Source organism: Pelecanus crispus, chromosome 6 (assembly GCF_030463565.1).
Source record: "Pelecanus crispus isolate bPelCri1 chromosome 6, bPelCri1.pri, whole genome shotgun sequence".
NCBI classification, from domain to species: Eukaryota; Metazoa; Chordata; class Aves; order Pelecaniformes; family Pelecanidae; genus Pelecanus; species Pelecanus crispus.
Window position 1 is genome coordinate 3,051,346 of NC_134648.1, and position 24,723 is coordinate 3,076,068.

At 39.3% G+C, this 24,723-nt stretch overlaps 1 protein-coding gene across 1 annotated transcript; it reads right to left on the reverse strand.

Moving 5' to 3' along the window:
* Positions 1 to 532: 532 nt before the first annotated feature.
* On the reverse strand, positions 533 to 21,603 carry CAT (catalase). Its single transcript, XM_075711931.1, has 13 exons — positions 21,519 to 21,603; positions 15,854 to 16,025; positions 14,848 to 14,958; positions 13,282 to 13,412; positions 12,536 to 12,640; positions 11,356 to 11,481; positions 9,778 to 9,969; positions 8,784 to 8,936; positions 7,501 to 7,639; positions 4,856 to 4,986; positions 4,095 to 4,202; positions 3,387 to 3,473; positions 533 to 2,908 (listed from the first exon to the last, which is right to left on the reverse strand). The coding sequence occupies exons 1-13, from the start codon at positions 21,582 to 21,584 to the stop codon at positions 2,843 to 2,845; spliced, it is 1,587 nt and encodes a 528-aa protein (XP_075568046.1). The 5' UTR covers positions 21,585 to 21,603; the 3' UTR covers positions 533 to 2,842.
* Positions 21,604 to 24,723: the final 3,120 nt, after the last annotated feature.

The following is a 24,723-nucleotide window of genomic DNA, read 5'->3' on the forward strand; positions in this document are numbered from 1 at the left end:
AGTGAACTGTGATGAAAAACTAGATAGCGTTGTGACAATTCTGTAAATTGCCACCAAAGTTTTTAAGATCAAAAAATAACAAGAGGTTCTTCAGCAAAGAGAGGCTCAAGTAAGATATCATCAACAAACCCCACTGTAAAGCAGGACAACAACTTTTTCCCCTCCATATGGTAACACACAGTTGTAGGCGCTGCTGTATCACAGACACAAGCAGCATTCCATTTTCTGAAGGCTTAGGAAATGAAAGAGAATGTTCCTAACAAGTCATTTCACGCATCAGAGCTGAGCACAATTTAGTGCTTGGCCCCTACACGCGAATTCCAAGCATCAGCCTTGAGCCCAAGGCTTTTGATGGCCGTCAGGGCCTGTGCAGGCCAAATGCTAAGTTCTGAGATAGATACCAACTACCCAGAACTTCAACAGCTTCTGCAAGATCTCGAAAAAACAGATGAATGTAGGAACTTCCTAGGTTAAAATAAACTATTTTAAAACAGACAACACATTGCCAGGAGTTTTTTTAAATCCAGTTTTATTTCAGAAATAAAAAGAGGAAGACAACATAATTAATTTAGCAGACAACCAAAATTAAAGATTAAGCCTTGCTTATTCTTTTCCAAAACTCACTAGGATTCTAGGCACCAGCAAGAAATATTCCCATCCATTCATGTAGCTCACTCAGATCCCACCTGCCTGATCAGGTAAAAATCCATTTGAATCCCAGAATAGAGCAGGCTATCAGTTCATACTACTTTACTGCATCTATATCACAGCTAATTCTTCACAGTAGGTTAGTAGATAAAGGAGTTGGAGAAGTAGCAGCTTTCTACAACTTAATGGAACAGCACTTAGTAGCTACTCTTCCTCATCTATCTGCCATCACTTCTTAGAACACCAATTTACACTTAACTGCCAAATCAGGAAGTACTCCTATTCCAAATACAATTCAAGACAGACCCACAAATGCACCTAATACTGGAAAAAAACCTGCTACGATGTGAAATTTGTATAACATTTGCTTGAGTTAAGAGCTAGTAGCTGGGCTCTGAAATCCTTTGTATCGTCATTCATGCTTTTTCCAATCCAAATGCTAATGAGGCAGTATCAGCAGGCAAACAAGGAAAGCAAATTACTTCAAACGAGTGGTGACGCTGTGCAACTAGGATCTAGGCTAGTTACACATGTACACTACTCTCTCAATTTGGCAAGGGAAGAGGAAGAAGTAACAGGCAGAGCAGTTATTAAAACTTGCCAGGACTTTAGATGGATGGTGAATTGCCTGATCCTACTGAACACACTTCCGAAACTCATTTGGTCTGTTAGGACTCACTTCAATGTGCAACAGGTATGACAGATTTTTATTCAAAATTCCAACAGTCAGCTCAGACACTAATTACCCCATAACTGGGTAACACTTTCCAAATAATTATCTAAGAAAAAATACTAGGTGGGATTTTGGCCCTTATAAAACAATAGTCTTGGTTTTGTTGTGTGCTTGTATAGTAAAGCATTCAGATGCTGACACAGTGTGCTCTCGTAGGTGACCACTACTCATACTCAACCAAGGTAAGTCCAGAAATTTCATAATTATCATTTAACTATTCCTCTAAATTCTCAAATAAACATTTTCATAGTGTGCTAATTAGCAAGACCTGATTAAAGATTATACTCCAGGACTGAAGACAAAAAATATTACCAAGCTAAAGAAACTCCTTTGGATCTAAGGAATAATAATAGGGAACACTTTTCAGTCCAAAGGGTTCCAAAATCTTTTGCACTGATTAACTAAATTGCAAATGCTAGGCAACACATGCCTAACACCAGGTTTTATACATACATCTAGCTATAGATACCCACATTCACACAAACATGCCACTTCAGTTAAAGTCTAACTCTGAAAACTAGCTCTGGCTTGGTCAATAGATAGCAATATCAGATTATGGCAGTAAAATAACAGAATTTCAGGAACCATTGGGAATAGTTCTGAAAGTGCTTGAGCTTGAATTTGGCCAAGAGAAAAATATTCATGCATTTAGAGGTTAATTCTCAAACACTTGGAAAATTAACATTCTTCTATTTAAATGCTTACAGATTAGAAAGAACAATCCCCCCCAAGAACTGCAAGATGTAACCAATTTAGTTGTAAAGTGTATGTAATAAAAAAAAAAATCCTTTCCTATCTCCCTTAGGTCAGTTATATCCAACCTAGTATTAGTAAGCAAAGACTATCTTAAAATATATATTGGGAATAAAATTTACATATATTGAGATTAAACTTTGTGGTTGGCTTCATTTTGATCATAAAGAATGAGACATAACCAACATTTTACTCAAACTACTGCATATCATTTTACTTCTGGAAGGCCAAAAAAATAATTTCAAAGGAAGTGTCTACAGATACATACAGATAACTATCTTCTTAGAAATAATGAGCAACATCAGCTTTTTAACATGAACAAATTCATCCATAAGGATAATCACAGTATCATTACAGAAGTTCTATTGTGTGATTTAGCCAAGAAAGTTTTACAAGAAAAAAAATGAAACAGTATTTTGATTAAACTTATGTTTGCTTCTAGAAATGAAGACAATTTTTAATCATGACTTTCCTTAAAGACACTGTATGTTGTTAACAAGCAGTAAAGCACTCGTGTTGAAAGGCACTAGGATTGTTAGCTTGTGTTAGTTCCCAACACAGATACAGGTGCTTGAAAGCTTAATAAGCCAACACTGTAGAATACTTCTATATTTGTGCGGAAGTCTGCTACATTCATTGACATCTTCAACAGGTTGTCCTGCAGTTATAAGGACGCAAAATTCATTGAGTAAATCTCTGCAGCACGCTTTACAAGTTGGATCTTTCCTTGGCAGTCACACAAGATGTGGACTGTGTGTATGTCCTAATTACATCCTAAAAATTAAAAAAAAAAGAAATATTCAGAACAAGTTCCATTAGAAGTAGTTAGGGGAACTTCAGGGAAAAAAAAAAAAAAAAAAAAGAGTACTTGAAGCAACAATTTTGTTATTCTATGTAGCAAGCACTGAGCCCAGGAAAGGCTTGTGGAAATGTTTCATTACCATTACAAGGAGTGGGTAATCATTTGGTCTGAGAAATCAGCCTGAACATTTTGCCTATCAGGTACAGTTATCTTCCCAAAGCCTTACAAAACCCCAACTGAAACAAAGTAGTTGTACGTCATTAGTTAATCAACATTTAATTAAATGTAATTAGAGTGATGGTTCCTCATTTTGTAATTCTACATGCACCAACTTCTGCCATTTAAACCAAATGGCAATCAAGACCAATTTCTCACTTTGTTGGATTTACAAAAGAAGCTAAGATAATTCACAGCCAGTCAAAATGTAACTGCAAAAAATCATTAGCACACCTTTTTCCCGCTCTCAGCATTGTATTTGTCCAGCAAAGCCTGAATACGGGCACCATAGTCAGGATGAACATCAGAAAAGTTCTTCACCTAAATGGGAAGACAGAACAGAAAAGGCAACAAGAATTTTTTCCTCCACTTTAAATGTATTCTTTAACACATTTTCTGCTCGGTGGTCTACAAGCAATACATATCATAAGGAAAAGGAAGGTGAAAACTCTTTTCTAAAAGTTTAATTCTAACCAGCCAGAAAGGAGCTATGAACACCTTCAAACACTCTCTCTACCACCTCACATAGAGCTCTTTCCTGATTTAAAGAAAGTTCCACTGGGAAGGATAAAGATCCAATCCCTCCCTGGGCCTCACTGCCTTTTCCTTGTTTAGAACAAAACATTACACTGGCAGTCATCTGATTTTTGACACACCAGGCTAAACACATAATGACAACCTTGACGTTCAACATCAACCCCATTCTTCCCATCAGGAAAAAGTTACTTTAACATGTTATACATTTTTTATATTATGTAAACACGCACATATTTAAGTGTCCTGTATTGATAATTCCTGCGTAAGAGGAATCTAGAAGTTGCCTTCTCAAAAGAATTTGTGATCTTCCTTTCTGTAAGCATATTGCCATTTTGACACAGTTTACTAGACTGCAAGAAAATCTGGAATAAAGAGCAAAGGCTAAAACCCAAATTGGCTACTTACAGCTCTCTTCTGAATGAAGAGTTGTGCATCTTTAAGATGATCAGCAATATTTTTACACAGCCTTTGGCGTTCATCCTCCTTCAGCACTTTGGTATAGAAGTCTCGCACCTTATGATTAGAAACAAAGTTTTATTTTGAAATTCCCAAAAGCAAGTCACTCTACCTGTAGCAGTCAATAATACTTACTAGACTTTTAGGATTCATTATTACTGAAGAAGAATAGCTTTCACTTACTAGTCAGGCAACACAAAATACCCAAAATACTTAAACAGCAACCGATTTGTGGTGGTGGTTTGGTGTGGTTTGGTTTGGGGTTTTTTTTTTTTTTCCAAACCTGCTAACAGCTCTTTCTATGTCTAGCTTGAAATAACTGTTGCTTATTGAATTAATGAAAACAAATATTGCTGTTGGGGTCCAATTCAGGAACTGATGATCATGACATTACATACATACCCTAGTTTGCAGATCTGCAGACACTAATCGCAAGACGACAAAGTCACAACCTCTAGATATCTGTGCTCAGAATATGGATGGCAAAGGTCTGCAAGAATTCACTAACTGTCCTGTCAGCACAAATTCACTTATTCATGAAATTAAGCTGTATGGAGATCTTCCAAGCTCTCATGAGAGATGAACTTCAGGTTAGCCCAGATACTTCAAAGAGGAGCCATGTTGGAACAATTCTTATTAATAGTCTCTAGACTCATCCTATAAACTCATCTTACGTAATAAGCAATACAAAACCTTTTCATACACCATACCTGAGTCACATTATCTTCATTTGCGCTATTGAAGCGCTGCACATCTCCTGAAACAGACATGCGGCTCTCCCTTAACATGGGCTGATCTTCCGGACCAGTAAAGCTATTTGGATAATAGTTTGGGGCACCACCTGAAAAACAAACAACCCCACAAAACCAAAACAATCAGATGCCAGCTCTCTCAGATTAAGTCAGAAGACAGAAAATGTTCTTTGCCTAGAATACTTAAATCAATTACCCAGTTATTATTCACTTCATTAAAAAAGTTGTCAGTATTTTTCTGTCAACATACACCTCAACATCAGGAGCTGTGTCTTCAAGCCCATACTTAACGGCACTTACTAGAAACAGAATTTCAATAGCTTTTTGGGGGAAAAATTGATTTGTTTCAGAAATAAGGAGGTCTGGCCACTCTCACAACAACACTGCTCAGACAATTAACAAAGTCATGGAAGTTATTCAAAGTTTTAGTCCAAGGCAGCATAAAAGTACACTTTCAACTGCATATTTGAAGTACTACGAATCTTAACTATGTAGAGGGTTTATTTTGAACGCTAATGAACTTACAGAACTCCATAAAAGTAAACTTATTATCTGTCTTGGGCAGGAGCGGCTATTTGAAAGTTCTTGTTTTTCAACCATCTCCCTGTCCTCCCTCAGCAAGTATAAGAATTCATAGCCCAGAGGAATACAGTGTTTCTGGCACGAGGCATAGCTTAAGTACATCCTTTTTACTCTCAGGTGTAAAACAGTCACTATTGGGCAAACACTGACAGAACACAACCTGCTGAACAGAGGCGAAGCTAAAGCTCTAGTCTTGGCATTTATACTCTTGCCTTTCGCAATCTCTTGGAAATCAGAAAGCAAAGCAGTTTAACAAAGTGGACTGAGTATATGAAAGTCAGTCGTCTTAAATTTAAAAAGGGCAAATACAGATTTCTCAAAGACATTTTGGCCATCTCTATTTTTAGATTAGAATTTTGCCTAGAAGTAGAAACAAAGAGGCAGTAATTAACTTCCGTGAAACCATTTCTCAGGCATATTTCTTCATTTTAAATAATTAAATTTTAGAACTTTTTCAATTAAGTCCCCTTTAACAAGCATGTTTCTAGAAGTCTTTACAGGAACATGAACTAGGCACAGAACTGAAGCCATCTGACTGGGTGTTCTCCTGCAACCCGCCTTTCTCTTAAAGGCCTATTTGTACATTTTAAACACATCTTAAGCTTCATTTGGTTTTAACATTTTTAAACTCCCCACCCCCTGTCCAAATATCCAAAGAAAGTCTCTTTTCCTGGATTAATAGAAGAGATACACACCCGTTCTAAACAAGTATGTAAAGATGACAAACATTCTACTTCGGAAACCAAGACAACCCACCCCTTTTCTCCCCCCCATTGTTTACAAAATTAAAAACGAGTCTATTTGTAGCAAGTAGAAGTTACACAGGTAGACTGAAAAATATTTATAGTTAAGAGACTACCAACTACTTCACACAAGGCTTAAGTTCTATAAAGGAACATCTAAGTGCTTCTTTTAAAATCTTAAAAAGATGTAGAGAATGCATTCTGTGATCTACACAAGCATGCTTATGTTTTATAGCAAGGTTTTGATTCTCAATACTTGTACAAGACTAGCAAAAGACATACAGTGGATACACAAATAAGAGTGATGAAGGCAATACAACATATTCAGATTTAAGAATGCCTTCAATATGATCTCTGAAACAGGAGATAACAGGATAAAAGTCAGTATCTTGTCCATTAGCATCATATCAAGAACACAGGAAACAGAGGAATAAAAGGTCACTTTTTGTGTTCAGAAGAATTAATCAGGTCCTCCTCAAGGATCTGTGTGAGGACTAGCACTATTCAACACATTCATAAAGTTACCTGAAAAGGGAGCAAATAATAAATTGACAGCTTAGCCTCTGCAATCTTTAACTTAGTCAAAATCAAAGTTGACTGTTTATACTGACACACAAACTCATGATACCAAAACAGCAGATGAAAATTGCTTTTCTAAAAACCATTTTATTTGCCATGTAATTCACCTGGGGAACAGAAATGCATGCATCTTTATACATACACAATCATGGGTTCTAAGATATGTCATTCATTTGGATAGTTTGAAGTAAATTACTTTTTAACTCAGTGCTTGCCAGCAATTAAAGAGAGTATTAGGAATGGCACATGGACAAGTTTAGGGCACTCTACAGAAAAGAGCATATGGTGGATTTGTAACAACTGCAGGTGAGGCCAACTAATCATAGAATAGTTTGGGTTGGAAGGGACCTTTAAAGGTCATCTAATCTCAAAAAGGATCTAGTAATATACGCAAAGGTACTAAAAGGTTGACAAAGATTATGAGAGGTAAGGAACAGTTTTCACATAAAGAGAAAAAACCAGACAGACTGGGGAGTCTGAAGCTTAGGAAGTTACACAGTGGTAAGTTTGAGTTGGGGGAAAAAGTCACAAGAGACACAGAATGGTTGAGGAGAAAAAGTAGCATTTCCTCACAATCCAAGTTAGTAATATCCAATAAAACAATCCACTTAGCCAGTACCTTAAATCCCCCGCAAACAGAAAAGAATTCTGCAGCACATGCATAAATATCATCATATTTAAAGATATTTTCATTACTACCTTGGTTGTCAGAAACGCACATCGGTCCATCCCTCTGGTAATTGGCCACACGAGTTCTGAAGGGGCAGTTCACAGGAATTTGTAAATAGTTAGGTCCCAGACGGTGTCTGTGAGTGTCAGGATACGAGAAAAGACGACCCTAAAACATTTATCAAAAACATTAACTACTACTTGCTCAAAGAGATCACTTAAGTGGTATATCCCAATTCAAAGCATTACACATTAAATAGTGAAAGGGAGAAGACTGCTTCCTTTGCGTATATATTCTTGACATATTCACATTATGTCCAAAGAGACACTCAGCCACAAACTAGTTTCGCTGGAATACCAGTGAAGAGTGGCAGACTGAGTTGCATTTATGCAGCTTGGGTATTTCCTACCAACTTCAGAATGCTAAACCTATTCGGAAGCAGGAAAATGGTTACATGTGTAGAGACAAAAAGGACTGTAACACTGCTAAATATTAGCAAGTAGTAATATAATATTTTCCTACTTCTTTTTAATCTTAGATTTAACAGTTGATTACATCTGAAATATGGTAGTCCCTCATTTATTTACTGAACTGAATCTGAAGCAGTTCTAGTGACATCTGGATGCCAACAGAGTGATTCTGACCATGGAGTTTGTGGGAGCAAAGAGAGACAAACGAAAAGAACTGCATGATTGTTCAAGAGTTTATCCAGCTAAAACTGTCAAAATACCTTCTTGTTTCCATGGATATCATTTGAAACAACAATCCGATTTTAATCTGAAAAAGCATAACATTCAAACATCCATGACTCTGCAGACACTATAGTCTACTGCAGCCAGTCTTATCAGATATTTTGACCTTTAAGAAATCTGATACTACTTCTAAAGAATAGTTTTACAGCTTACATCAGAGATTAGTTATATCTGTATTTTAGAACGTTAGAAGTCCACCTCTCACACTCATAATAGTTTACAATTCTAAGATATTCTGTAAAAGCATAGCATTGCTGCTATGGTTTTATCCTGTACTTCTTGCCAGACTGACAGATTTCCCCGTGAACTTTGACAGTTGTTGCAGATGCCCTGTAAATTCTAGATTTTCTGTTCCTTCAGTTCTTTTCTGTTCTCTTTAAATTTTGGATGAGCACATGAAATGGTGATCATTAAAAACAACCACCAAAAAAGAAATCAGCTGCTTTCCATCTGTCAGGCTATTTTGCTGCTGCTACACAGCCAGCAATAGGAATGCTTTCATAAACAGCAAAGCAAACTTTATGCTCTTCAGGTAAAATCTTATGTGCATTGTAGTTTACCTGCAGCATTTTATCGGGGCTAGGTTCAATACCAGGTGGCATGTTGCTAGGATCATATGCCATCTGTTCTACCTCTGCAAAGTAATTGACAGGATTCCTGTTCAAGATAAGCTTTCCCACAGGGATGAGAGGGTAGTCACCATGTGGCCAAATCTGTAAGACAGAACACACACATTAACATCAACATTATTACAGTATTATGCAGATTAAATAGTAGATCAGGTAAACGCTGCCTAGTAAAGCCTTGATTGAGAAGACATTACTGAAGAAATTTATTTTTTTGCTAACAAACACTGAGAAATATCTTATTTTAAGAAGTCTTTTGCAATTAATACAGAGTATTAATGCAACTTATTTCATCATCCCAGCATAATCTCAGCACTTGAACACGTAAACGAAAATACCCACAGGTGCTTGAAAAACTGCCTAGGAATGCAATATCGTAGGTGGAACTGGTAGCACGATTGTTTTCAGCTACTTCAAAATGCAGTCAGCTTAACTAGCCTTTTCTTTGTCATCTTAGCCTGCACTTTCAGGTTCAAAAGTCTTTAGCCATTTTGGGAAAGCAATATTAGAGGAAAAAGAAGTAATACAAGTTTAAGTAACTATCTTTCAAGAAGCCATTCCTTGGAACAGCAACTGGAAGTCTGGCAAAATCAGACCAACAATCAGAAGCTACATTATCAACAACACTTAAAACTAGCGAGCTCAGGGTGCGACTGTATAGTCCGAGATCACACTTCGGAAATGCAGCGCAGTTGTAATCTACAGGCCTGGAATCAAGCCCTATCCATATTTCACTGAGGAAGAGTAACATCAGATATAACATCAATTTAATTTCATCTCCAGAATTTCTGACTCATCATGACCATATAATAAAGAGCTATAATAATATAAGAGTTAATAAGGTCAGTTCTGGCATTTGCTACATTTTGATCTCATGACCTTTCTTAAACTAGCTGAAACTGAATATTCACAACAGTATTGGAGATACCTTAGTTAAATCAAAAGGATTAAATGGAAACTTCTCTGCCTCTTCAAATGTCATAACTTGAATGTAGAAAGACCATGATGGATAGTTCCCCTTGGCAATGGCATTGTAAAGATCACGTATTGCATAATCAGGATCAGTAGAAGCCAATCTTTCCGCTTCTTCAACAGGAAGATTTTTGATGCCCTGGTCAGTCTAAAAGCAAAAAAAAAAAAGCAGTAGCACCAATTACAACATGCAGAAAGTATTACAGAAATCATTAATAAGAATGTGCTTTAACAAGACTTAGAATCCAAGAACACGATTCTCCATCTCCTGTCTCCAATAATTTGAGTTCAGAATAATAGTACATTCAACGGCTGCCTTCCAGATAAAAATTAGTTCTCTGATGAAAGTGAAATAAATATGTAACGCTATACCGCAGAACATAAGACATCAAACATGAAGATATGATCCCTGCAGCACATCACGTAAAGAGGTTTCCCCTCTCCCCTTACAGGATGGAGTGCTCATTTACTGTCCCATCATCCCACCACTTCCTACAGATCACATGCCAACAAAGTGATAAAACGGTTGCAGCCCTTAGGGCTAAAAGTTCTGGATTCTACATGAATCTCAATTTCCACTCCGCACCCCTATTTCTGTGACATTTTAGACTAACTAAAATCTCACTTAAATAAGCTTTCGATAACTTGAAGGCTAAAAGCTGCTATACAATCCCTCTTAGTTTAAGATAATGGTTTCCTAAGTCTTGCTTCAAAGGTAGATGTCCAGCCTCCATTAAAGTCTAATGAGGTAACAAGCTGTATTGCCTTTAAAACCTCAAAAGGGAAGTTGTTTTCAAGTGAGATATGCTAGAGACTGCTTTCTCAGAAAAGTGTAGAAGTTCTGTGAGGTTCTGTGAGCTTCAGCTGCAGAGCTTTTGGAAACAGAGTTTTTACCTTTGGTATACAGTTGAGGCCACCTTAAAAATACTAGATCAATGCAGTTCATATCCAGAAAATAAATGGGAACAAAAACCAGATCCAGACTGAGAGAACTTTTACCTGAAGAAGCACCTGTTGAATCCAAACAACTGTGTAGCCATGAACATGAAACAGGAACATAGCACACACTGAATAAAACACATTTCTAAAAGGCTAGAGGGTTCTTGTATCTGCACTGAATGCTAGCAAGGGAGTCCGATAGGAAGTTCTTGCACAGCTTCACCCCCAAAACACCCAGTGGTATGAGGCTGAAATGCAATGAGCTGAGCTAGGTGCTCAGAGCTCACCACACAAGTAAACCAAGTTTTCCAGTAACAACAGTTCCCCAAAGAAGAGTTCTTTATAGTCTAGTAAATACCTACTGTGTCATAGCAAGAACACCAAGGTCCATCGTATTTGTTAAAGGCATGCAACCAACATTAAAAAACAAACTAAAACCACACACACACCTTTTTGATTGAGTCTATGCACTAACAAGTCTTTTCTGAATTAAACTTGAAAAGTCACAGAACATTTTTAGACCATGTTTAAACTGGTTTTTATCCAATATGATGTATACTTCCAATAGATAACTGGAGAAAAAAAAAATCAGTACCTTCGCATGGAATTTGCAATAAACTGCTCTTCCACTAGCATTAACCAGTTTAAAAGTATGTGATCCATATCCATTCATATGGCGATAACCATCAGGAATACCACGATCACTGAACAAGAAAGACACCTAAAGAGAAGGATCAAACAATATTAATGGACTCGCCAGAACAAGGATAAAGTGACAATTTGAGACAAAGTTAGTTTATTGCATTATTCTGCATCACTGGAAGCTGTCTTAATGTTATGAATTTCTAGTTTAAGTTTTAAGAGTGTTAATGAGATAAGACTGCTTTGGTTTTGCACAAAGAACAATTATGAATTAAACATACTTGAAATTTTATGCCCACATGAAATATCTGGTGAAGTACAAGACATTAACCTAGTGATAATGTTATGATTTCCCCTATAAGCACAGAGCAGGTAAGCATGGATAATTTAAGTTACAATAAGATTTTTTTTCCAGGTTAAAGGGAAAATCTGAAAACAGAAGTCCTTAACACCTAGTTCTTCAAAGTCTTCAAGCAGTAAACATACCACTATGCAAACATATTAAAAATGCTGCTTTTCCTTAGGTTTGTGATCACAAACAATGCTTGCGGTACTTCTTTTTCCAGTTAGTAAGTACTGGAAGGCTTCTGTATCAACCCATTTTCTTTTAAAAAAATATATATACAACTGCATTTTTAATTTTATATTAGCTTTTTTTGCATAACATTCTTAGATACAAATACATTTCAGAATAATTAGAATGCACTGTGAATTCTAGTAATTTTTGTAGTTGATCTAACATGCTACACAATATATAGCTTTAGATAAACTTGTATGTGATAGCATTACTTTCCCAGTATTTTACTGTTCGCTTACATTAGCAGTTTGTTGTTCATCAGTATCTCCACTGCTGTAGTACTAGAAAACCCAGCAACTTCCCCTTCATCCCTATACAGAGTAGGATTACAAAAACAGAAGAATCCCACCCATTTCACAGAGTCATTAAAAGAAAAAAGGCAAAACTAGATACACATACTAATAGCCTTAAAAGTTACTGGAGGCCTTTTACCTTTACTGTTCCTGGAAGATTATGTAGGCTTTAGATAAAACATGGAAAAGAGATAGTTAAAAACATATGCTGTCATAACACGATTTTCTTAATCATACAAAATAAAGTCAAAGGAGAACCTTACTTGATGCAAAGACTCAGGGCGAAGACTCCAGAAGTCCCACATCATGTCTGGATCCCTCAAATGAGTCTGAGGGTTCCTCTTTTGGCTATGGATGAAGGATGCAAACTAATTTGTCCAGAAGCGGAGGAGGGAGGAGGAGTGGGGAGGGGGAAAAAAAAAAAACATTCTGTAACACCTCCAGATTATATGGGATATTCTAAGCAATTCCTAGTACAAAACAAAGACGAACAGTTTTTTCAATATACTTAATTGTGAAAGGAACAGCACACTGAAAGATGAGACAAAGTTGTAAGACCACTGAAAAAAAAAATCTTCTATTGTCATGCCCCTCCTGCAACAAAATTCATTCACAGACCAGTAAAATTAGGGTAAAGTGAAGCATTTACAATTTGGATAAACAGGCTGTTCAACGCTAAAGAATGTTTTCATTTTGTGACAGATAAAGCAAGAGGGAAATCTTTTCAGATTTTTATATGTGAACTTTACTGAATATCTGACTCCTAAATGAATAGAGAGATACTATAAAATATCTGCGCAGAACTCCTCCACTCAAGACAAGCCCCTCTACTTACAAAATGCTGTTAAACTTACACATTTTCAAGTCAAAAATGTTTGGACCATCTAACGAACAATAAAGTTTAAGGGTGTCAAAACAACAGTTTTTGCTTCTCAGTGAAGCAAGAACAAGATGTGAACGAACTTTTGCACTCTTTGACAAAGCACCCTCATCTTTCGTGCTTACTCACCAACATTGCATCCCGAATAAAGAAGATGGGAGTATTATTTCCCACAAGATCCCAATTGCCCTCTTCTGTATAGAATTTCATTGCAAAGCCTCGAGGGTCACGAACTGTATCAGCTGACCCAGATTCTCCAGCTTGAAGAAACACACAAAGATACAGAAGTGTTATGATAGGAAATGCATACGAATTGTAAGCAGAAAAACACAGAACTTGAGAATATGCCATAAAATCCTAAAGGAGGGGATGTGTTATTAATTTAAGTCTTTTCTACCAAGGAATTTTTGGCATATTTTCAACAATACTTCAGGCACTGTAAGTTTCCAAAGCATGAACCCACCCAAACATTTGGGCCACAGTTAAAAGAAAGAGAAAAACAAGTATATCCACTTGAACCGAATTAAGAGTGGAATTTGTATTATCGCTAACAGAGACAACATCAGATTATAAGGCTGAATCGGCTGAAGACACATTAGTTTCTGTGCATCAAACTCTAGTGTGAGAGCTCATTTGGAAGGCAGCAACCTAAACAGCGTGCCTAAAAGGGAACTTGTTATAGAAGAGTTGCAACTCTTAATTCTCCTCCCACTTTATCCAAAACAGTCCTTTCAATGGATAACTTTATACCAGAGCAAAAGTGCCTACCACAATAGCTGAGCAAAAGTGTTCCAGAAGTACTCAGGAACAGCTAATGCTCAACCCCATGATGAAATAACAAGGACGCTCATTCTCTTGCTAAAAAAAATGGTGTACTACAGAACAGCTAGGAAGAAACATGTTCAAACAGAGCAGGGGAAGGAAAGGTAACGATGCAACAACCCACTTCACACAGTCCACAGATCAAACTCAGCTGCGTGTCTTTCCCCCACAGAACATTCCATGACCCCTTAAGTTTTGTTGACACAGGGAAAAGCCAGTAGGCCAAAACCAGCAGCTCCTTGAGCCTTGTTGGATTACTTTTTTCTCTCCAATACTACTTCCAGAATTGAATCCTCATTAGGATTTCTTTTACATAGAGTAGTAATACATATGTTTTGAAAGACTGTTTTTCTATCAGACAAGATATTGATCATAATGCATGTTTTAACTAATCTCATTTAAGACTTTGCTAGTTCATGTGTTCAGGTCTTTTAGAAATGAGAGTTTATTAATGGAAGATTGCTGTAAATTAAGTACTAGGCGAAGAATGATAAACATTTACCCCCAAAACATTCCTATAGCATAAGGGATTATAGGCATTTAACTTCCAAATGCTAAACTGCAATATGCAAGCGTTGATTATGATCCATCCAGCAACAAAGCAAGCTTTCCATCAGAACAAAAAATAGCTCAGACTATCCTTTCTCTCACATTCCAGGTGGAAAAGTGTGAAAAGTGTCTACAGCAAGCTCTGGCAGAAAGATGCAGAAGCTGCTTAAGGTCTTACCATTTAAATGAAATTCATAGAAGGGGAATTGGTTAATAGAAAGCAAAACTACCTTAAGTACATTAAGTGCTCCACAGTGCAAACATTGCTATCAGTGTAACTATGGTACACATGTAAGAAGATATACAATAGCTTTAGAGCCTTACCAACAGTGGAGAATCGTATAGCAATCTGAGTTCTTTTTCCAATGTGTTCAAACACTTTTGCCTTACAATACTCAGTAATATCATGAGTGACTTCAAAATAGCCAAAGGCTCCTGAAAAAAAAGTAATTTCAAAATATCAGATCTAGATACCTTCTTTCCACTCAATTTATTTGTACAAAATGAAATTTACTTAACACAAACTACTATTTGCATGGTGCTCACTCCTTAACTGATTGTTAACAGCTCCCAGCAGCAATACAGACCTCATTTCTACTGTGCAAAATAACAGAGAGCAGCTTTTTGTATGCTCTTCCACCCAGATTTGCATATTTATGTCAGAGCAAGACAAGTATTTCTTTAATCCTGATATGTGTTGCAGAACTTTTTGGTCCACCTGTAAGCTGGATGAAGCAACAAAGATCTTCCCACTCCCACTGAGGAATTTTTCCCATGTACATTCACATTATAATTAAAATGAGGGGTTTGTGTTTGTTTTTTTAAAAAAAGTTTTAAATATTACACCATCATCTTGCTTTGGCAGACAGATACATCAGATGACAAAGACCAGAATCTCCATCAAATAATATGCAAACAGACATTAAAATAGAGATGGGTAAGTCCTCCCTTCCAAAGGGACGGGGATACTATGGAGGAACAGATAGAGGAAGCAGAGATTACAGCAAATATAGTAAAAATCTAAGGGCTATAACTACATTTTCTCTTTTTGATGTTGGTTTTTTTCATGGTTTTTTTTTTTGTTTGTGGGTTCGTTTTTTTTTTTTTTTTTAAACAGTTTTTCAGTGCTTCAAGTTTTGGCACTAAGTTCTTTTAAACCAGGCCTTACCTCCTGTTCCCACTGTTCTTGATACATAATTATTTATTATAGTCTGTAATACTATATTATAGATAATATAATGCAATTTATCTGTAACAATCTACATGTTAACTCAAAAGCTTTTAAAAATCTAATTCTACACAGAGAAAAAGTATGTGTTTTTAAACATACCTGCCCCTTTTGCGTGCACAACTCTTTCAGGAATCCTCTCTCTGTCAAAATGAGCCATCTCATCAGTGAAAACAACATCTTGGACAAGAAGAGGCCCACGTGGCCCTACTGTCAGAATATTAAGCTTATCCCCTACTGGGTTCCCAGCACCGGTGGTCAAGACATCTGGTTTCTGAAAGCGAGAGAGTCAGTATCACAACACCAGAAATTAAACACCCTCTATATTTAAGCCACACAATGCACACGCCTATTCAACCATTATGTGTCACAGGTCAAATTAACCAGTATATAGCAATATTACATAAGATTCTGAACTAGTTACAGAAAATATAGATGTCTAACTACATCACCACAGTACTATGTCTGGGGCTATTTAAGAAAGGGAGTTCAAGTCATGTTTAATCCAAGAATGTCTTCCATGGTTCAGACATATTACTTAAGACTATCCTGCTTCAAGAAAAATACAAAGTGTCAACCTTAAAACAGGAGTTAAGGTTCAGTTTGCCCCCACCTCAACAAGAGAGGATGGGAAGAGAGCAAGCTAGAAAAGGAGTAGCTGCTGGAAAGTAATAAAGGAGAAAGGAGAGGAAGAAGGCAATGTCAATACAGGGATAGAGGCATAAGGGAAGAGCTAGAGCCACACAGCATAAAGACTTAAAAGCAGGAACCCATGATTACTGTTGGTCTGGAAGAGCTATGGAAAATAACATAAGCAAGAGCACCTGATGAATCATCACTCAGACTCTTGAACCATGGAAGGACTAAGATTAACAAAAGCCCTAAGCACCCATACTGTCAATAAATGTCCTGTCGAAAGGATAGCAATCCAGAACATTTTTTTTCTTTTACTAGCATCATTATTGTCTTTAAAGAAACTGCCCAAATAAGCCCATACTCATCCTTTTCCCCTCCCTTCCATAACAAGTCTAAGTCAACCATTCTTGTAGGCTACTTAAGAGCAGCAGCAGCTTGTACAGGAGTGACCCTGTACCTGAAAAAACAGCCACTCCAAGAAAACTTCAAGAAACACCTACTGGAACTCTGCAGCACTCACTATAATTGAGTGTACTCCCACTTTCTTAAAAAAAAAATAATCCCAGTAGAAAAGACTTCATCTGCATCACATATGGGGTCATATGCTCCTCTAAGGCAACAGTCCTATTCTACTGGGCACTGCAGAAAACACAGCAAGAAAGGTACATCAGCTTCAGAGACCTGATGGTTGCAGATGTCAGTTTTTCCTGGAGCACATTTACTGTTAGGAGCCAGGGTGATGTTTGTAAAAGACTTAGAAGAACAGAAAAGAATTTAGTACAAAGGAAAAAAAAAAACCACACAAAAGAAAGGAGTTTCCAACAGGGTGAGGTCAAATACTCGAGTCACAGATTATGACCAGTTAACACTACATCCACAGTTACATGTTGCACTGAACTGACATACATCCTTATGGGCTCTCTATCCATACCATCCTACCCTCTTCGGCCAGTGCATCCACACACCTGAACCAGGGAAAACGCTGCAGAATAAACTCACTCATCCCCTCCTGACTAGCTCTCCTTCTTTTACAGCTCCATAAATGAAAAGGAATGGTGAAATGGTGAAGAGAAGGAAAAAGTAACTCTTGATGAGAAGGCCTTCACTATTATATCAGCAACTTTATGGGGTTTCAACTTCTATACTGACAATCGAAGTTCTGCTTTGCATTCTAATTACCGTAAACAGGCAAAATTCCCACCTGTATCTCATGGAAGAGTATACATAACTGGACTAGCCTCTGGTTTTTTGGTTGGTTTCCCCCCCGCCCCCCAAGAGGCAACTCACAAAGGCAGGGGAAAGAACAGCTATTCACATCTCCACCCAGAGTTCTGAATGAGGTATACAGGGAGAGTTATATACACCTTTGTTTAACTCAGGTACATGAATAACCACATAAAAGACATTTGACAGGACAACTGCATTTCCAATGTGTTTTTACTAATATGCAACACGCATTACTCTAGCTGGCTTGAATTCCCAAAATATGTAGGTTCTTTATTCTTCATTCACCACTTCATTAACATAAAGCTATAAGCATAAATTCAACTCCTTCAGGATGCCTGAAATCCTAACCTGTACTGTAATTTGTATAAACATTTTAAAAAGACAATACATATAGGGTTACAAACAGGAACAGGATGTTCAGAAGCTTACAGAGAAGTTAGCACTTTAGCTTTATTTAAAGTAGTCTTAAGTCAAAAGATTATCTACAGTTTGTCAAGAGGAAGATGCAAGAGTAGAGACTGTTCTCAGTATTCTTCCCACTGCTTATGTATCACATGCTTCCTACATTTTGCTCAGTTTTAAATGAGCCAGAGAAAACCATTTCATTGGTCACTTTGAGAAATCACCTAGTCGGACCGCACGTGAAGTTCTCCCATCCTGAGCCAGTCCAAGGGTTCAACTTGTTAAAACAATATATGATACATGACGCCTATAATTTAGCGCCCTTAAATATGTATGCTTTATTATGTTTAGGTATGCTTTACTATGTTTTTGCTACCATCTTAAACCAGAAATTCCTTAAATTGCCATTACAAATGAACTTTCTGAATTAGAATTTAATTTCATATATGAAAGTAAGTGGAAGGACACCACCACATTCAAGCAACTTCAGGAAAAAGCTCATTCATCCATTCCATGACTCAGTCTAGTAAGTGTAAGATATTCTACTTAATATAATTACATTAATTTGTGCTGGGTGAATATCTTATCAGCTCATTATCCTGACACATTTTCTGTACTGAGGCACGAAAGCTACAAGAGACCCATCCTGAAGCCCATTCTAAGCCTTTGCTTTGAAGAACCCTTTCTTAGGGCATGGTACAGTCTGCAGCTGATGAGCTTATAAAATGCTCACAGATCACAACAGTTTTAATTTAACTTTTTGGTCAAGAAATTTTTTCAGAGTTTGCTTAGAGAGAACTACTTTTTTTTTTTTAATCCAGCTTCCAGCACTGCCAATATTTTTCTTTTATTTTCATTAGTTTTGCTGATTAGAAGCTTCAAGTTTCTCACAGATAAACCCCAATGTATTAGTTTTTCTAACCACAAATTAATTGATTTTTTTTTTTATTGATGACTCTGTCATACTCATTTAAGACAGGCAAGCTCATTGTAATGTGATGAAAAAGAACAGATCCTAGCAATGGCACCCTAAGCTTCTGCATTTTCCTCTCCAACCTTGCTGTGTTCTCATTCATTACAGACATTTCCATCCTTCCCATGTGTTTTAAGTACACATAGAGACCTCAACTTCATCCTCACTAAGGCAGCCTGTGACACAAAACCCCTGTGTACAGCTTCAGCCCCGTTTATGAATTCTGACTGCTGTGATTCTAGAAAAAGCAACCTTGGGGACTGGATTCTGGTAACTTTTTTATGAAACATAGCTCTTTAGACCCCTCCAGTCCATACAGTGACTTTTTAAAGTCACTAATACTTGTGTCATCTTGAAGCAGTGATCAAGTTTCACCCAGTCCACTGAGAAACACAAAAGTTATGTTGAACTAGAGCCCTGTTTACCCTGGAGTACTTCATAAATTCTAAACAGCCCAAAAGCTTTAACCACACAGTGGCAGGACTGTAACACACATAACCTACACCTGTGACCCTCTCCTCTACAAAGTCCTTGCAAGAGCTCAGTAAAAGAAGAAGGAAAGAGTGAAACCTTAGTCTTAAGGAGACTTTTTCAGTCCTTCTGATTCACCTATGCCTTTATAATACCTTCTGTGTGATTACCTCAAGGGTAGGAAAAAACCTTGCATATTATTTGTAAACTATGCACACAACAAACCCTAAAGGTTTGTAGAGGTCATACAGCCCTTTCCAAGCCAACAGGCTATACTGGTGTATGAAAACCACTTCTTCTGTAACACTAACATTTAAGATTACTAGAAGTAGTAGGTAAACCCACAGCTTTTTGAAACTAAAACTATCCAAAAATTTAACAGCTTTGTGGCTGTACGGTCTCTTTGGTGTAGGCAGACCTTTCTGAAAGGTTCTTTCTAACATTCACATCAGAAGTACAAACATTTTTTTTAAATGACAGGATATATTCGCTTTAGTTTCAGGATAGCGTTATGCGGGGCACACAAAACAAGTGCCATCAGTGTGAAGAGACAGAAAAAAAACCACAGCGGTTTTAAGAATTCTCATCCTACTTTTGGACTTGAGTTTGTTTGATGCCTCTATTTTCATATCGTTGGGAGCTGCATACAGTCAAAACCTTAAAAGATAAGAACTGTGGAATCTGCATGCATGTTTCATTACAGCACTAACCTGCCATGACAGAAAGAAGGGAAACAAAGCCAGGAGAGTTTTAGTCACAGCTGTTGTAAACACCATACATCAAAGTACATACTTCCAGGCCTTACTGATACTTTGCACCTTATACAAGTCACTTTAAAAGTCTAATAAGTCCTCCCTGCTTCCTATCTTAAGGTCTCATGACTCCTTATGCAACAAACACTTGGGCTGCCTCCCAATCTTCAAATTATCCTTGGCCTGTATTCAAAAACTGCTTTGTTACAGAAAAGCTGACATCCATATGAAAAGTGTTACTCACAGTACAAAACCAAAAATACTATGACACATGCTAGAATACGATGAAGTCACAATGCATCACTGGAAGGTAGTTTTCATACAGTATCTTTTAGAACTGAGGGGAAAAATTAAAACGAAGATGACTTAACGACTGCAAACAGTGGGAACCAATACATCCACTTGCATCTTGTAACACTGCGTGGTATAACCAGGCAGAAAAAGTATTTAATGCCAAATACACAATTCTGTCAGAAAATACATGGTAGAAACTGTCACAGTGATTTGACGAAGAAGGAGGAAAATCAACTCTTGCAGCATTTCTACATTTACCCAAATATTTTGGGGTACATTCTACATCTCCAGAAGACCGAGTGCCATGCTGTTGATTACACGTTCTCAGGGTTTCAGCCAAGCACTTCCCCAGCGCACATCAAGCTGCTAAACAAGCCTCCGCACATCACCGAACGTGCCTTATCTTCTACGTTATTCCCTAGTTACGTTTCCACCGGGTTCCATCAATGCGACAGCAGAACTGAAAATGCGCGTATCTGACTTGAGATGAAAAAAAAAAATAGCATCTCTGCCCAAGGCCCTGCCTGCCTGGGCGCAGACGAGCCCCGCTTCTCGCCTAAAAGGCGAGGCTGCGGGCGAGGCCGAGCTGCCGAGGCGGCCGTGCCGGCGGTGCTGCCCGCCCCCGGCGCTCCGGGCCAGCTGGCAGCCGCCGGCCCCTCGGCGCTTCGCCCTTCCCGGGCACGGCACCGGGCACCGAGCCCCGCGTTCCGCGCCGCTGCCCCGCCGGGTCACCCGAGCGCCGCGGCCCCCCCCAGCCCCGCTGCGGCCGAGCCGCTTTCCGCCCGCCCGGGCGCCAGGCCGGAGGAGCCCCCGGGCCCTGCCGTGTCCAGCGCCGCGGCCGCCCCGCTCCCCTCGGCCCCCGGCAGGGAGGCAACCCCGCCCGCCGGCCCTCCGCCGCCTCCACCCCGCAGCGGGCCGGGCCGCTACCGCCCGGAGAGCGGGCCCGCCGGCGAGCGGGCTGCAGCCCCTCAGGCCTCGCCGTGCGCCCGCCCCGCACAGCCCCGGCAGGCACCTGCGAGCCCCGCTGGCTCCGCCACTGCTTCAGCTGCTCCGAGGCGTCGTCCCGCGCGTCAGCCATCTTGCGAGCCTAGGCGACCCCCAAGGCTGGAAGGGCGGCGCGGAGAGGGCAAGGGCAGGGGCAGGGCGGCCCGGCGGGGCTGCGCTCGCTACCAGCGAGGAGGCGGCGCCGCGGAGGTCACCCCGCGGGGAGCTGCTGCTGCTGCTGCCGCTGCCGCTGCCGCTGCCGCCGCCACCGCCACCGCCACCGCACCGCGCCCGCAGCACCGGCAGCTAGCGGGAGCTGCCGCGCCTACGGCTTAGAGCCCCGACCCTGCGCCCGCCCCCGCTACCTCCTCGGCCAATAGCCGTGCCCTCCGCGGGCAGCGTGAGCTCTGAATGGCTGAGAGGAGCGTCAGTCAGGCGTCGTGAGGGGGTGCCGGCGGCAACCCGCCGCCTCAGGGCAGGGGAGGGGCGGCGGGGGCAAGGCCGGCGCGGGGCCGCCGTGTGCCCTCGGTGCCCGAGTTTGGGTAATTAGCTGTGCGGAGGTGTGTAAGCGACTGAGGCTTTGGTGTGCGTTTTCAGTTTTGAGATGTAGGAACTTTGCAAAGCTGCTGATTGAGGAGAATTTTCTTCAGTGGCGTAGGAAGTGGCAGGATGAGGGCCCTGTGAAAACTGCAATTACGCAGGGAGTTTCAGAGGCAGGGTTTGTTTCAGCAGGAAAACATGTTTTAAATTGCAAAATCAGAGTGACCGAGTGTATAATTAAATGCCCATTCTTGTATCTGTACCTCAAATGAGGCGCGGGTAATAAATACATTAACACTGGTCATAATTCGTATGCGCCCAATCGTCAACAGTATTTCTTTGGAGGCCTGAATTTATAACCTTAAAAAAAACCCCACTTCTGAATTAATAAGAGAACTCCCTGGGTGATACTTGGCAAAGATGAGGTAAATACGGCTCTCCCGTTAGGCAACCGTCGTCCTGCTCCTTCGGGCGCCATCTTTGCGCTGCGTTTGCTGCTGCAGCCCACGGGCCGTCCCTTGCGCTGTGACATTCGCAGAACCGGGGGAGATCCCCTGGCTACGTGCCTAAAGGACGTACCACAGGTGATAAAAGTGCTTAACAGGCGGTTATTTTTCCTATTTCTGAGGCAAAACCTTTCAGCAACATGAATCTGTCTTAAACTATTAGGGTACGTGGCGTTGGGCACTGGAAAGGTAGAAGATCTCTATCCACCATGCTGTGGGCTTGCGCTACATGGCGCATACTTCTGTATGGGGTTCCTGGACCCAGACATGTGGCTAAGACTACCTATACGCTCTAGAAAACTAAATATATATACCTTTCCCCCTTACCCATAATGACAATGATTGGGGGTGATCATAGCAGATAGGAGACCTGTCTAAACAAACAGAAATTACCCAAATGTGGTTGCAGGAGCACTGGTTTATAAAAGCAACTGAGTCAGTGAGTTTTGTGTGTGTGGTGGTTTGGTGTCGTTCGTGTGTGTCCCCATCATTCTTGATAAGAATCCCAGTGTGGTTCTTTACAGAATACATATTACAACAATGAAGCAGAGCAGCTCTGTTTACCCATAGCTTGTCAGAAAGAAGTGAAATGGGGAAAATGCTTATCTGCAAGGGTATGGCTACATTTTTTTCCTCTTAACAAAGAACAGTCTAGCTCATTATTTCAATCAAATGACTGCTTTATCTAGTGTGTGTTATTATGTATTAGAGGGCTAAGACTCCCAAGTTCAGGTCTGTACTGCATAGGGAGTATCAAATGGTACTCCTTTTCCTCAGTGGTAAGAACAGCAAGCTCCCTTTTTTCTGCTTCAGCCTTATTTGGGACATTTCTTTCATGTCTCCAGGTCTCATAATCTTTTCTTTCTCAACATGATAACCAACATCATAAAGAAGAGCAAGAAAGCTCAATCACCTATGTTTCGAATATTTTTACACTAACTATATATGATCAGACTACACCTACTACTGCATCTGCCGTGCAACCAGCGATCATTTCCACGCACCAGACTTCGCTGCACTCAGAAGATCCTTGGTAAAGCTAAACAGGAGTAAATCCACAAAGATTGAAGCAGTGTTGGTACAGAGCAAGAAACCCTCTACAGTATCAGCCAAAGAAAAAAGTATCCAAGCTTCACAACAGGGTCTTAACCCACAGGAAAACTTTGTTTTCGAGATGCTAGCTCCTGTTCTGCAAACTGTTTGTAGGGCTCACCATCAGCCATTTCTGAGAACATTTAATGATCTTTTCAGGTATTCATTCAGGCTTATGTGGTGTTCTTCCATGCAACTTTTATTTTTTAAGATGCCTTTTATAAAAAACATGGTATTTTCATAAGAAAAGACTGATAGACCAGTCCTATGGACTTAATATTAGGAGTGCATACACACATTTTTTTAAAATCAAGTAACTGATATTTCAGCTTGCTTAACCAGCAAAATGAGGGAAATGTGGACATTTTCAGGAGGAGTAATTGTTTGTTTTTCCTTTAAAGTTTAACACTTCCTGTCAACAAGTGTGTGTAGATAAACTTGCTTGTCACAAGTCTGTTTCAAAATAAGAGTTACTTGCAAAAACTGCTTCTCTTTTGTTTCCCATAAACCCTTCTTATTATAACTCTAATGCTAGAGGAAAAGATATATGTGTGTATACACACACGTATGTGTGCCTAAAAAAACAAGAGGGGATTAAATATTGGCTAAGAAAATACACAAAAACAACTCCAAGAGAGAGCAGGTGGCAACACCAATAGCATGTATTTTCAAAAATGTTTGCACTTTAGCTTTACTGCTTCACTTTAGCAACTGTGTTTGATAAGAAAAGTCATATACAAAGCTAAGTTAAGGGTGAAACAAATACGAAGTTTTTCTCTCATCCTGCTTTAATCTTCTATCTTTTCAGTGAAGGAAGTAGTGAATACTGATTTAAATTCCACAGGCACCTCACTGTGGGTGTCTGTCTTTATTTCCTTTTTCCCCCCCTTCTATTTCAATATTTGATTCCTGCGACATCTTATTTGCCTGCTTAAGCCTCCTGTTATATATGCATTAAGTAAACAAACTTCAAACAATTCCAAATTAATCATCTTTATTTACCTGGGGAGGCTGGTTCTATGTTGCTGCATGTCTTTCTGAGGCATAATCCAAACCACACTTCACCCTTAATTAAGATGTTGAGAGATTAGAAGT